Genomic DNA, 13,969 nt, shown 5'->3' on the forward strand with positions numbered 1-13,969 from the left:
TTCGACGTTTTCGAATTCCTTTTGAAACTATTGAAGAAGAATTAGCCGGCAAAAACGATAGAATGAAAATCGTTATATCGTCGACAATTATAATAAACAGTATCGTACAATGAATATGGGATATAAAGCGAAGAACGTATATAAAACATTTTAAATATTTTACGGAGTATAAAATCACTGAAAAATATTTGTAATATATTGGAAAATGTCACGTGAATATAAAATAGTATGAATATATTGAAACGTATAAAATGAATATAAAATATTTCAAAAACCTTGCCAAGTGTAAACTGAATATAAAATAGTTTGAATATTTTACAAAGTATAAATCGAACACAAAATATTTTTAATGCATTACAGAATATGAAATAAAGATAAAATAATTGAAATATTTTGTAAACTATAAAATGAATACAACATATTTTAAATATATCGTAGAATATAAAAGGAATATAAAATGCGTTCAATATTTTGTAAACTATAAAACATTTCCACTTTCAATTTTGAACGAATCTCAATTTTCCCGATATGTATGTATTATTTGAAAAACGGAATTTCCCGAATGTTTCAAACGATTCGAGTAGGTGAACGGTGATTTCCTATGGAATTTTTCATGGAGAAGTGTAAACGAGGAGGAGGGGAACGTTTTCGTAGAAGAAGTTGCGAAAAGGGAAAATCGTGACATCGTCGGCCACTCGAACCGGAAAATTCAATTGCCGTTTTCAGCGCAGCATTTCTATTGGTCGAGCCTAGCCGGAAATATGGTCGGCAAGGAAGTTGACAGAGCCACAGGGTTACCAGGAAATTTAACTTCCGCTGTTTGATCGCGATCTTCGTAAAAATTGTACAAATATTTGGAAAAATTAATTTTATGCTTGTACGAAAGAGAATTAAATTTAGTTATTTATTACTTTCATGAAAGCAGAAAATTTCATATCGTCAAGTTGAATTTTCTATTTCAAAATACGTTTAGTATTTTTTTCTGGCTATTTCACCCCGAATTTTTGTTCCAGCAATTTATATCAAATTCTCGTTTCTAACATTTCCATTCCCCTTCGAATATTATCCAAATTTTTTCTCCCCAACTTTGGCAATTCCTCTTTGGAAATTTTATCTCTGACCAACATTTTTTTTTATCTCCTTGTCGATATTTCCTCTGAAAATTTATTTCCGACAATTTGTCTTGGACTTTCCTCCGAAACGTTTCCCTCGACTTTATTGGGGTGGCGACTAAGTGATTGCGGATTTGACAATACCATCTAATGACAAAATCCGCAACCACTTAGTTGCCAAGCCAATACTTGGAAAATCGTTCTCGAAGGTGGCGGAAAATTCATTTCAACGATAAAACACAAAAGTTCTCTGCTTGCTGGGAATTTTCAAAAATCCAGCGACACGATGTTTCCGATAAATGTTGATATTATTACCAGCTACATCGCAGGGATAATTAAAAATACCTCTGCCTTTTCCATCCGCTTCGTACAATTATTACGCTCGCTCAGATTATTCCAACCGTTTCATCCCACGTCTTTTTTCTTCTACGCAAACTAATTCCCTTTCATGGTACAAAAATTCCACGACAATAAAAAAAAAAAAGACCGCGTCAAATATTTCGTAACATTTGGCAGAATCTGTTACCGACGAACCATAAGAAGATCGAATTATTCAAATAGCAATTTGCTCCCATCGATATCTTTTGCTCCATTTCATTCTAACTTTTACAACGTTATAACTAACTCTAGTTTATCGGAAAATCGTTATTATCGGCAAATACGTACGTATCGTATCTGGTCCGATTAATAACCAGCTGTAGATGCTTGACGACGCGATAAACGACATTTTTATGACATTAAACGGCCGTTTACAGTTAACACCGAGCTGGTTAATCCCGCGAGGTGGACGACTAATTTCACACAGCCCTAAAATCGTGCAAACACTTTGCCACGCAATTTCCAGCTTCATCACCGGCCGAAGCTCTTCCGCTGTAATTCAATTGGCCGATTTAATGAAATATTACCGACTTTATTAAAACGTTACGACTGCACACGGTTTAATGGATCCATCGAGTTCAATTCGTCGGAGAGAAAACTTGTCTTTGTCAATGCATTTGCAAAAATTCCGCAGGATTGTTCCACTCTTTCTCTGCTACGAGTTAATGCACTTCTCAGTGAAATATCTTTCTCTTCTTTATTTTTTATTTATGTCTTCTCTATTTTATTTTGCAATTTTATTTTATCGAAAAATTGTTCGTCTGAAATTTCTTTGCTTTCGGTTGTCGGAAGATTTCTGGCTGGTCGATTGGCTCGTTTCAAACATTTTTCACGAGGAATATGTTGTTATCTCGAAAGCTGTTTACTTTGAAATTCTTGAAACTTGGATTTTGTTTCCCTTTGGTTTTACGAAGATCTTAAGATGGTTAATTAGCTGGTTCGAAATATTTCGAAATTTCCTTAGTTCGCAGCTTTCTACTTTGAAATTTCTTTACCTCGCAAGCTTTTTATTCGAGAATCACGTTATTTCGAAATTTTTGAAAATTTGAAACTTCTTTCACTTTAAAAAGACTTCCAGACGAGCGATCAGTTGGTTGGAAATCTTTTGCTCTGCAATTTCCACAGTTCCTTTCCTTCTGATCTTCAAAAAATTTAAAGGTGGTAGCATAGCAAATTTTATTTTACCTTCCGTGCAATTTATCGTATTCAACTTCCAAAGTTACTTTTTTTAATCGAATTACAAAATATCGCTGCCTCCTCTGTTTTTCTTTTTCATTTTAATCAGAAAAATCGCAAAGTTTCGCCTACCTGAGGACTTCTTTCAGGTCTAACGAACAGGTCGATCAGACGATTTTCCAATTAACAACCGCCTTTGACAACAATTAACAACCAGCTAAGTCGAACGCACGCCACGTAAAATTCATTTTGTTTCTGCTTCTGAGTATTTCAGGCGCCTTCAACCCGCAAGTTGCGCCGTGCAACAGCTACCACCAGCTTCCTCTAACACGTTGCCAAGGCGCGTAACCGCGTTAACTGTCCAAATTTCACTTGCAAATTCCGATCGGTTTATTACACATTTTCTGAAATTCGAGTCAAACCTTCCATTTTCCTTCTTCCCTAATTTTTTATTCATACGGGGTGGATAATACATTGGTTTTTCATATGAGAATTAAAGGAATGCGGCGGAGGGAAATTTGAAAGTAAAATTTTAGGGGAAGAAAATTTCCGACGGAAGGATATTCCAAAATGAAATAATTTCGAGACTTCGTCCGTTAATTTTTAGTCAATTTTTTATTACAATTATTAATTTTTAGTACAATGGTCAGACTATTTGATTGACAGTAAAGTTGAGCAAGATTTATCTACAAATTCGAATTTTCCTCGCATTTTCTACCGTACGATCAATTTTCGAAATATGAGCTACATTTTTATTAAAAAAAAAAAAAAAAAAAAAAATGGCGCAATAAATTTGGGCTAAAAATTAATCGTTGCGGAAGATTCGATGGATAGTTAGGAATTTTAAATATTGGAGAAAATGTTACAATTTGCAACATCGAGAACGTGGAAATAAAAAGATCTTCGAAACGATGGCCAATGAAAATTTACGTGAAACGAATTGCAAGGAATTGCAATCTCACGTTGCCGAAGGCAGACAATTTTTAATTTGATGTTAGAAAAAAGACGAGTTGATCCATTTACATTCGCGAATTTTCTTTTTTAATATTTAATTGCCCTAAAAAAAAAAAAAAAAGGAAATTACCAGGATTCGACAATCAACGTCCTTCACATTGCTGTGTCTTCCATTTATTGGGTTGGTAACTAAGTGATTGCGGATATTATCATTAGGTGGTAATTATAAAATCCGCAATCACTTAGTTGCCAACCCAATAGAATTTTCCTCCAGGAAATTTCCATGAAATTGAAACGAACTGAAGTATCTGTAAATTACGACAAACCGATGTTTGGTCTTCGACAAGTTAACGCATAACATAACAGCGTGAAAGCTTTCCATCTGAAAGATGAAATTCGTCCTTGAAAATATCTCGCGAGCAAGCATGGAATCGTGTGAAAAAAAGCATCCTGTAAATACGTAGAGAAATATTGCTGGAAAAATTCTACAATATTTTTTTACACTCAACCGTTCTACCAATTTCACGCTGCACGATAAAACAGATAAACCGATTTACTTCTTTGGACATTTAGGAGGAACGAGCGAGAAGTGCTGTTTTTATTTGTTGGAAACTGAAAACAACGAGTAAACTGTGTGTTTAAATGGGAAATACACGGTACAGGTTGCTTTTATGCGTACAAAAAAAAAAAAAAAAAAAAAAAAATCTAAAAACGTGAAAAAGAGGAAAGAAGAAAGCGGTGAAATTTGTTGGAAAGCGAAGCAGACAGCACATGTAAGAGATTGCAGCGATGCTACAGGTGGTTGTTGCGGATCGATTCGTCTGACCAGCGATCGTCTGAAATAAGTTTCGCCATCAGGAAACTTCTTTAATACCAGTTTCGACCGTATTATATTTTATATTCACTCGCCGAGAAACTTCAATTCGTAGGAAACTTCGACAACACAAAAATCCTACCAGCTGTACTTTCACCTCGAATCGTAACGTTTCAGCCTAACCTTCCAACGCTCTTTCCAACATTTCAATCCTACGATTTTGAATTTCATCGATCGTTAGTTTTCCTCTGGGAAACTTTAGCGAGAACGACGACTAGTAATTTAAAAAATACGACGACAGTGGCAAACGCCTTCAGCGATAATAAATTCCGTTTACTTTCTATCTATTCGTAACAAATATCGTTTTTCATTATTCATACTCGATTCTCCTCATCGGAATTCACTGGGATTCACTGGAATTGTATTGGGCACATATTTTCATAGTGTTCATATATTGGGTTGGCAACTAAGTCATTAGATTGTATTGACAAAATCCGCAGTCACTTTGTGGTGGATGCTTAAACGTGTTGCTTCAAATGATAAAACGAGTTAACACTTGTTATGGTCAAATGAATTTAAAAATGGTTCTTAATACGAAGTACAGAGTTAGTACAATACGTCTTGATCGTCGCTCGCTCCATGCTACTCGTTAGAAGGATATTAGATACTCTGTATCCTAGAGAGCGTGTTCGTTTATTTATACTAGTCGAGAGAGTGCCAGAAGGTTGAAATTCGACACCGCTAGACGGTTACACGTAGCTGCGATATTGTTTTGGCCGGAGTTTTTTATTATTACATTTCGTACATGGAGACGGTGTCGATGTCTCGAGGCAAAACAACATGAGTCACTCTCGGTTCGCATCGTTCTATGACTCATGCGCCGCTGCAACTTAGTTGCCAAGCCAATATATCAACACTATGAAAATATGTACATACTTGTACCGCTATTGTATTGTATTAGCTCACTTTTCTTCCATTTCGATTCCGAATGAAATATGCCAATTAAATCTTTGTATCGTCGACTGATTCGACGAAAATGATCACATTGCGAGGGATGCTGAAAGGATGACAAATACATAATAAAATTATCTTCCACAAGTTTAATATATTTTTTTCATCAGCCTGTATTTGAAAGTAGAAATTGTCAATCTCTGGCCAGACGGAAGTTTCCGTAACGAAAAGTAGCGAGGGCCGATCAAAGGCCGGACGGTTTATTGAATTTACAAAGTTGCCAACGGCTCGATACACGTGGCCATACTAATTGCAAAGCCCATGCTAATTAAATGTCTGTACCGGCCTAGCAACAGGAAACACTTGACGCTCATACAACTCCTACCTCTTTGATGTATCCCAGAGCTTCGGCACAGGCGCTGCCCACTTGTGGTGTTTCCTTTAGATTTCCATTTCGATGTGAACTTGCCTTTATTATCATATACATACACGGCAGGCAAAAGAGTAGCGAAATTTCCTCGAAATTAGAATGCTGTTTAGACTGGACATTTTGAATTTGTTAGGAAGAAATTTATGGAGATTCTGGTCAAATATGCTTTTGTATATCAGGTCTGTAAGTATGAAACCGGAATTTGCCTATAGATGGCCCTAGCTGATAATGTAGTTATCGCTAAATTGCGTCATTGATGCCAAAAGTCTTTGTCGACATCTCACAAACATTTTCGACTCGGAACGATACAAGTTTCATACAACAGCATAGTTTGTAACAGCGTTGAACGTGTCAAATTTTGTGCCTGGAAACTACGATTTGCGGACAGCATTGATTTTCTCTTACCATTTGAAGAAAACTGCCGCAGAATCGCATCGAATGCTCGTCGAAGCTTACGGTGAGCATGCTCTTGGTAAATCACGGTGCTTTGAGTGGTTTAAAAAATTCAGAAGTGGCAATTTTGACGCGAGGAACGAAGAACGTGGAAGACCACCGAAAAAGACCGCCGAGCTGTTAAAACCTGGCGAAACCGTTAATACCGAGCGCTACCGACGACAAACGATCGATTTGAATCGAGCTTTGCGTGAAAAACGACCAGAATATGAAAAAAGGCGACACAAAGTAATTTTGCTTCGTGATAATGCACCATCGCATACAGCAAAACCGGTGAAGGAAACGATCGAAGCGTTCAGTTGGGAAATACTTTCGCACGCGGCTTACCCACCAGACTTGGCTCCGTCCGATTACTATTTATTTGCATCGATGGGACACGCACTTTCCGACCAGCACTTCGCTTCTTACGAAAATGTACGAAAATGGCTCGATGACTGGTTTGCCTCGAAAGAGCGACAGTTTTTTTGGCGTGGCATCCACCAATTGCCAAACAGGTGGAAAAAATATATAGCCAGCGATGGGCAATACTTCGAATAAAATATTTTTAATCATTTTCATACAATAAACGTGTATTTTCTATACAAAAATTCCGGTTTCATATTTACATACCTGGTAAGTTTTCGACTGAGTAAAGAAACGTCTAGAGCGTATAGATTTTACACCTGCGAAGCAAAAATTTGTCAAGATGTTGATGAAATTTGGACCGTGTCTAATGGTCTTGATCGCATAAATTTGCCACGAGGAAAGTTTATCTGACATGTTTGTGAAATTTCCAAAGGATAAAAATGGAAGCTGGATAAAAGTTTGAGGGGATCTTTGTCAAATTTGGACAGCGTCTAAAGCCTGGATCATAGAAATTTCCCATTTGCCGAGATCTTCGTGAGATTCCAACTGTGTCTAGAGTCTATTCTCTACATTTTCAACTCGCTAAGCAGAAATTTCTCTTCTAAAGAGTTTCTGAAGAGCAAAGTAAACGTCGTAGCATGTCTAAACTTTAGATTCTAACAGATATAAAATTTCAGATAGCAAATATGGTACTTGCTAGGCAAAAATTCGTCGAGATTTTCGTAGAATCTCGGCTGTTTCGAAAATAAATTTGTAGACTCGCTAAAATTTAATGATATTTCAGCTGTTTTTAAATTCTACGTTATTTAAATTTCCGCCTTACTGGGCGAAAATTTATTTAGATTTTCGGAATATTCCAACTGTTTCCAGAGCCTAGATTATATCAATACGAATCTTATCCACTCTTTATCTTTATTATATCGACAATTAAAAATTTATGAACACTGCGTCTAGGTGCTAGATTAATATAATTTTCGATTTCCTACGCAACAATTAATTAATTTCGGTGATGTGTAAAATCTTAGAGGCAAATATTTATTCGCATCTTCGCAAAATTGTCCTCGCGTCTAAGCATTAGATTGAGTATATTTATTTTTTATCGTTTAATTATTACTTTTTTATTATTTAATCACTTAGTTGCATAAATATATAAACTAACCCCAATTTATAAACAAAAACTCAATATATAAATACATGTACAAGAGAGTACTCGGACTTGTCGAACAAAACTCGATAGCGTTTGATTTGGAAAAGAGTAAATTCTTGATCGATCGAATGACTCGCGTTTCAATCGTATCGAGTTCGTGTTCCATTTAAGAGAATCAACTAAACGTTTTAAGGAAGGATTGATAGCGGCCTCCTTATCTGTAGAACCTCTTTCTAGCTGCACACTTGATCCCACTCTTACAATCTCCTAATCCGCTGTTGAAATTGCCCCTTCGACTATGTCGAACCTCTTAATCGGCTTATTCTCACTGTCTGTAGAGAATCTACTTCTGTCCAATAAAACTGAAAATCTCACGGAAAGCACCAATTGAAAAGGGAACGTATATTGCGTTTTGCCGTCGCCAACATGTTGCATAACAGTGCAGTACTACTGAACGTGTTAGTCTATTCAAGGGACGAGTGACAGAATTGTAATGGTCAGTGTATGTTATTGCCTTGGCAACTAAGTGATTGCGGATTTTCTCATTACCACCCAATGATAAAATCCGCAATCGCTTAGTTGCCAACCCAATACTGCAAGAAAGCGCTTAATTTACAGTTGCCTCGTTCATTACGAATCTTTCTGCTCATCACTGGCAAACAAATTTTCGATCAGACGTGTAACAGCTTATTAGATAGCGGTATATGTAGCTTAGTATACAACAGACGTAGCAAAAGCTTGGAAATTTCAACGTTGCAAACTATAAATATCTATGGAATGTTCAATTTTCTATTTCAGCTGTTAAGCTCTATCGTGGTAGTGGGTGGGACAAATATGGCAGGCGTTCTGACGCATCATCCCCGCGAACTGGCACAGAGGCAAGCCTTCCTGGAAACCAGGCAATGCGTCGAAGCTCGATTGACTACACAGAGAGAAAATCAGCAACAGGTATCGTACGCGAAATTCTATGAAATTCCATCTTTCTTCGACCGTGCAGACAAAGCACCGCACTTTTATTCGCAACGATAGAAGTCGCAGCTCCATCAGCGGAGGGAACTACAGTCTCTCGTGAATTTAGTATATCGATGGCTGTAGACATTTCCTGAACTCAACAAATTAAAAATCTGCTCGTCCAATTTGGAAATTTATCTGAATTAAGAACGGTAGCTAGTTTAGAAATTTAATTGGAAATTTATCAAATTGTAAACTTGCTCAGCTTGGTAATTTCTTTAATTGGGAAATTACCAATTTTGCAAGTTTCCCCAATTTCTTGATTTATCCAATTAGAAGTTGATCGAGTTTCTGACTATGGAGCTTCGGATTTCTAATGATCAAAAATTAGTAATTTTACTTAATCTATTTAGCTTTGAAATACGTCTAATTTAATGTTCACCTAAATTCACCTATTTCTCGATATTTGCCAAATTTAAGTTCTTTTATCCGAATTGTTGATTCGGCCAAACGTTAGCGAATTTTTCTTTGTGGACAAGGAAGGTATATTTTTAAAATTCAAATACCTTTCGATGTGCTGTGAAACGATGCTATTTAACTGAGAATTAACTTGTTAATAACGCACAGCCAAGTATTTAATACAATGTCCATAACGGAATGCGCCATATTATTGCAATATTCGCATAACGCCAGCGAACCTTTTATCTCTTGTTTTAACGAAAATCGTTTTTTGACAAAGAGCTGCATCACGCCGGAGTCCATGGGAAATGTTCGCGAATAAAATCTCTGTTTTACATATTTTTAAACGTTCCACCTCCGGAACATCGTGCGAAACACAATTCCGAATTTTTTACGCGAGAAACAAGCTTCTCTATTTGTAAATTTATCCGTGCGAAAAATTCAGCGAACTCGCGATACAAAATTAGAGAACCGGCAACAGATTAAAAAGATAGGACAACAAAGAAATGAAAACAAAAATCGTATCGATGCAGGATATAATTTTTTGTAATTGCGTTACGTTAAGTAACGTTAATTGCTGCTCAATTACGCCGATATTTGGTATTCTATGGGGAACATTAATATTACCAGGTTGGAAAATCGGCTAGTTACTAATAACGAGTTTAATCAGCGCCAGTTCGATCGAGCAAACTAACGAAATTCTAATGATCAAACCTGCCCCGTTGCTGCCAGTGCACCTCGATAATTAATGTACTTCACTAATTGTTTATTAATATCATCATCATCAGCCACGTATAGCAAACTATTTGCCCGACATTTTCTAATTTACTGTGATTTTAAACTAGAGGAAAATAATTGTTCGATAATTTACCGAGTAAGTTGGTCTTCGTTTAAACTACGTGAAAATTCGAAACGAAATCGCGATAAGTAGATCGCTGATTTCTATGCAAGTTCACGTCTTAACGAATATAATTGAACGACCTAACCTCGTTACGAACAAACCTATTTAAAGAAATCTATAAAGGAATATTAAAGCGAGTAACTAGTTGCGAATCAGACTTATCGTTTTTATCTGCTAAACGAAATTTCAAGAATTATCAACAGCTAGTTATCTTCGATACATTTCAATTTTAATTAGAGGTAATTAACCTAACTCGTTGGGAGGGGCGAAGGTTCTAATTTCTGAGGTAGTTAACCTAACAACAGGTAGATTATTTTTAGCAGCTCGGCTAAATAATAGCTGGCAACTGACGGAAGTCTGCTAAAGATAATGGTTTATCGGAGATCGGTTATAATTCCAGTGGACATTGTAGCCGTGACCAGGTTCATTGTATGCTTTAATCAGGTATCCGTGACCTGACGCGATAATAATCCACCACTGTCCTAGTAGCTCTCTCTTGTTTATCAAGCACATGGTCCTTGGCTTCATTCGCTCGATATCTTGCCTCTAACAAACACGTTCTCAATTTGAATTTCTGCAATTTTGTCAAATACACGCTGTATCGCTAGAAATTTCCTATGTAAAAAGAATATTCAGGCTAGCTTTCTGAGATATCAAAATTCTAACCTAATTCCTAATATAATTCTAACTTTTCTAATTCTAAGTTTTTCAATTCTATGTACACGCAGTAATACTTCCTTCAAACTTACCAATACTACAAATGTACGTATATTCACTTTTCCAATTAAATTTTTTATCAAGGAATTTTCTAAGGTAGCAAAATCCTAACCTAGCTTTTTCTTAAATTCTTCAGTTCTATGACAGACGCAGTACTTTCTACAAACTTATCAATACTACAAATGTACGTAATATCGTTCTCTTTTCCAATTAAATTTTTCACCCAGGAATTTTCTAAAGTAGCAAAATCCTAACCTAGCTTTTTCTTAAATTCTTCAGTTCCATGATAGACGTAGTACTTCCTTCAAACTTACTAATACAAATGTATGTAATATCATTCTCTTTTCCAATTAAATTTTTCACCTAGGAATTTTCTAAGGTAGCAAAATCCTAACCTAGCTTTTTCTTAAATTCTTCAGTTCGATAACAGACGTAGTGCTTCCTTCAAACTCACTAATACAAATGTATGTAATATCATTCTCTTTTCCAATTAAATTTTTCACCTAGGAATTTTCTATGACAGCAAAATCCTAACCTAGCTTTTTCTCAAATTCTTCAGTTCTAGGAATTTTCTAAGATAGCAAAATCCTAACCTAGCTTTTTCTTAAATTCTTCAGTTCTATGACAGACGCAGTATTTTCTACAAACTTATCAATACTACAAATGTACGTAATATCGTTCTCTTTTCCAATTAAATTTTTCACCCAGGAATTTTCTAAAGTAGCAAAATCCTAACCTAGTTTTCTTTAAAATTCCTGAGTTCTTCGGCACACATAATGCTTCCAAACTTACTTATTAACACTTATTAACGTTACAAAAGAACATAACATTCTCTGTGGAACTAGTAGCATTTTCTGCTGCACAGAAAGTGTTCATCAAAAATCTTTTCAAGATGGCAACATTCTAACTTAACTTTCCTTCAATTCCTCAGTTTCATGATACACACAGTGTATCTAAAGTAACTTAAAAAATATCGTACAGTGGCTGTGACAAGTATAAGGAACTTGATACACTTGAACCTAATCGATTAGCATACATGGTGTCTCAGCTAAAAGAAGCTACCTAAACGTCTCCTTCGTTTTTCGTGATATGAAGAATTGGTACAATTTGAATGGCTACAACGAACAAATACCCTGAAAAACAAATTTTTATCGATAGTAGTGTTGCTACGCTCTACCATTGCGGTGCAACATCGAGTTTTCCTCGGTTTATACTTATACCACTATACAAACAGAATAGGAAAACTGGTGGAGAAGACAGATGAAATAGAAGATCAATTTGCGCTATTTTCATCAACAGAACCGAATTACTTTCTTCGTAACGAGATGAAATTTTGTTTGTTCGCGAAGAGCTTTCATCAGCACGAAATTAAAGCATACCGATGACCAAGTGAAAGCTGTTCAATCTCGCCTGCTAAAGTACTAAGGTCAGTTGTTTTTCCTATCCCAATACTTCAATTGGAAAGTTTAATTGCAACATTAATTGTCCTTTCTGTTTTCCTTTTGGGTGATTGGTGGTACTGTGAGAATTTTTGCCAACAAGGCTACGTATGTACAGAGACATCGTGCGTATATTATTGCAACGCATACGAATTTGGTTGACTTCGATTAGAAATTATCGAAGGATGAATTTGTTTAATTTCCCACAATTTCTATCGTTCGGATTTCCAAATACACGATCCTACATTTTCGCGTTTTCCGCATCGAGCTTGCGATTTTCCAACTTTCTGACTCGTTGATTCTCGTGTTTGCCATTTAAATTTTCAATTTTGTAACTTTTCAAATTTTAATTTACCAACTTCGCCTTTCAACTTCATCAATTTCCGCTTTACCAGTTTTAACTTTCAACGTTGCGTCTTCCAAACATCCAATATCCAATTTTTCAAATTTCCATCGCAACGAAAGTTTAGCTTGCAAGCAAATAACCACGGGCAGGTAGTAAGGTATTTTACGATAGAAAAATTTGTCACGGTGTTATTTCACGATCGAGAAAACATTGGAAAACGTCAAGTTCTACTTATCTTCGAATTGACAGTATTTTTATTCGAACGATCAACCGATTCACGACGAAAATAATTGCACCTCTGTGAATTTTAACACAGTTTCACGTGGCCAACAGTGGGTCATTTCTGGCCTGAACGAGCGCAATGCGTGATCGTTGTTGCTTAGAACTGCCTGGTTTCCCTTATTTTTCTTATTTTAAGGCTGCCAGTTTGCATGAGATTCGCGTATACCGATGGAATTTATGGTTCCGTGGTATGCAGTTTTGGCACGATGCTACGATACGCTGTTAAACCGGCAACCATCGTCGACAAGTTCTTTCATAGTACTCTCGCAACAAGATATATCGCGTTCAAGATGGAATTTCCTTCCGAGAAAATTAAAAAGTCGGACTCTAAACGTTCTATGAAATATGTTTCTCATTACACGTTCCATCTACACTGAATGTAGAAGATATTCGCATACTCTTAAAAACAGAATAACTTTTTAAGAATTGGATCAAACGATTCGAGCTTTTTTCGAGGAGTCAGAAAGGCTAATTTACCAGACGACGCGTAAGAAAATTTAGCAAGCTAATTCCTCGGACATTTCGAAAAACAGCTCCTGCTGTTCCAGTTTCAGCTCGGTCCAATTTTAAAGAAAATTTTTCTATTCTAAAGAGTGTACGAATACTTTACATACGACAGATGACGAGTATACTCGTCAAACACGGAGTATGTGTTAATTGCTAAACTGCAGTTTAGACAGCAGATTCTAACTACTTTTCACGCATGACGAGTATACTCGTCGTGGCACAAAATACTGCCATCACTTCACGACGAGTATATTCGTCATAACTCAAAGTACTGCCACTTCTTTATGACGAGTATACTCGTCGTGGCACAAAATACTGCCATCACTTCACGACGAGTATATTCGTCATAATACAAAATACTGTCATCACTTCACGACGAGTATATTCGTCATAACTCAAAGTACTGCCACTTCTTTACGACGAGTATACTCGTCGTGGCACAAAATACTGTCATCACTTCACGACGAGTATATTCGTCAGAACGCAAAGTACTGCCACTTCTTTATGACGAGTATACTCGTCAGAGACAGCTGGCCGTGTAGCTGTCCGAAGCTACAAATTGCTGCGATAAACCGTTCAGAAGGGCAAGAAGAATTGATCTCGATTG

General features: G+C 36.4%; 1 protein-coding gene and 1 long non-coding RNA gene across 2 annotated transcripts in view; one reads left to right on the top strand and one right to left on the bottom strand.

Moving 5' to 3' along the window:
* The window catches only part of LOC138188226 (uncharacterized), a 123,363-nt gene that overhangs the window by 61,788 nt on the left and 47,606 nt on the right, over positions 1-13,969 (bottom strand). The gene's annotated exons all lie outside the window — the stretch shown is intronic.
* Positions 1-13,969, top strand: part of LOC138188224 (adenylate cyclase type 6) — a 93,950-nt gene that overhangs the window by 61,698 nt on the left and 18,283 nt on the right. Inside the window, exon 7 of the mRNA XM_069129807.1 lies at positions 8,559-8,708. Coding sequence (XP_068985908.1) covers positions 8,559-8,708 — 150 coding nt within the window. The remainder of the gene's footprint in view (positions 1-8,558; positions 8,709-13,969) is intronic.

This window comes from Bombus flavifrons, chromosome 16 (assembly GCF_040668555.2).
Source record: "Bombus flavifrons isolate JBK064 chromosome 16, iyBomFlav1_principal, whole genome shotgun sequence".
Classification (NCBI taxonomy): Eukaryota; Metazoa; Arthropoda; class Insecta; order Hymenoptera; family Apidae; genus Bombus; species Bombus flavifrons.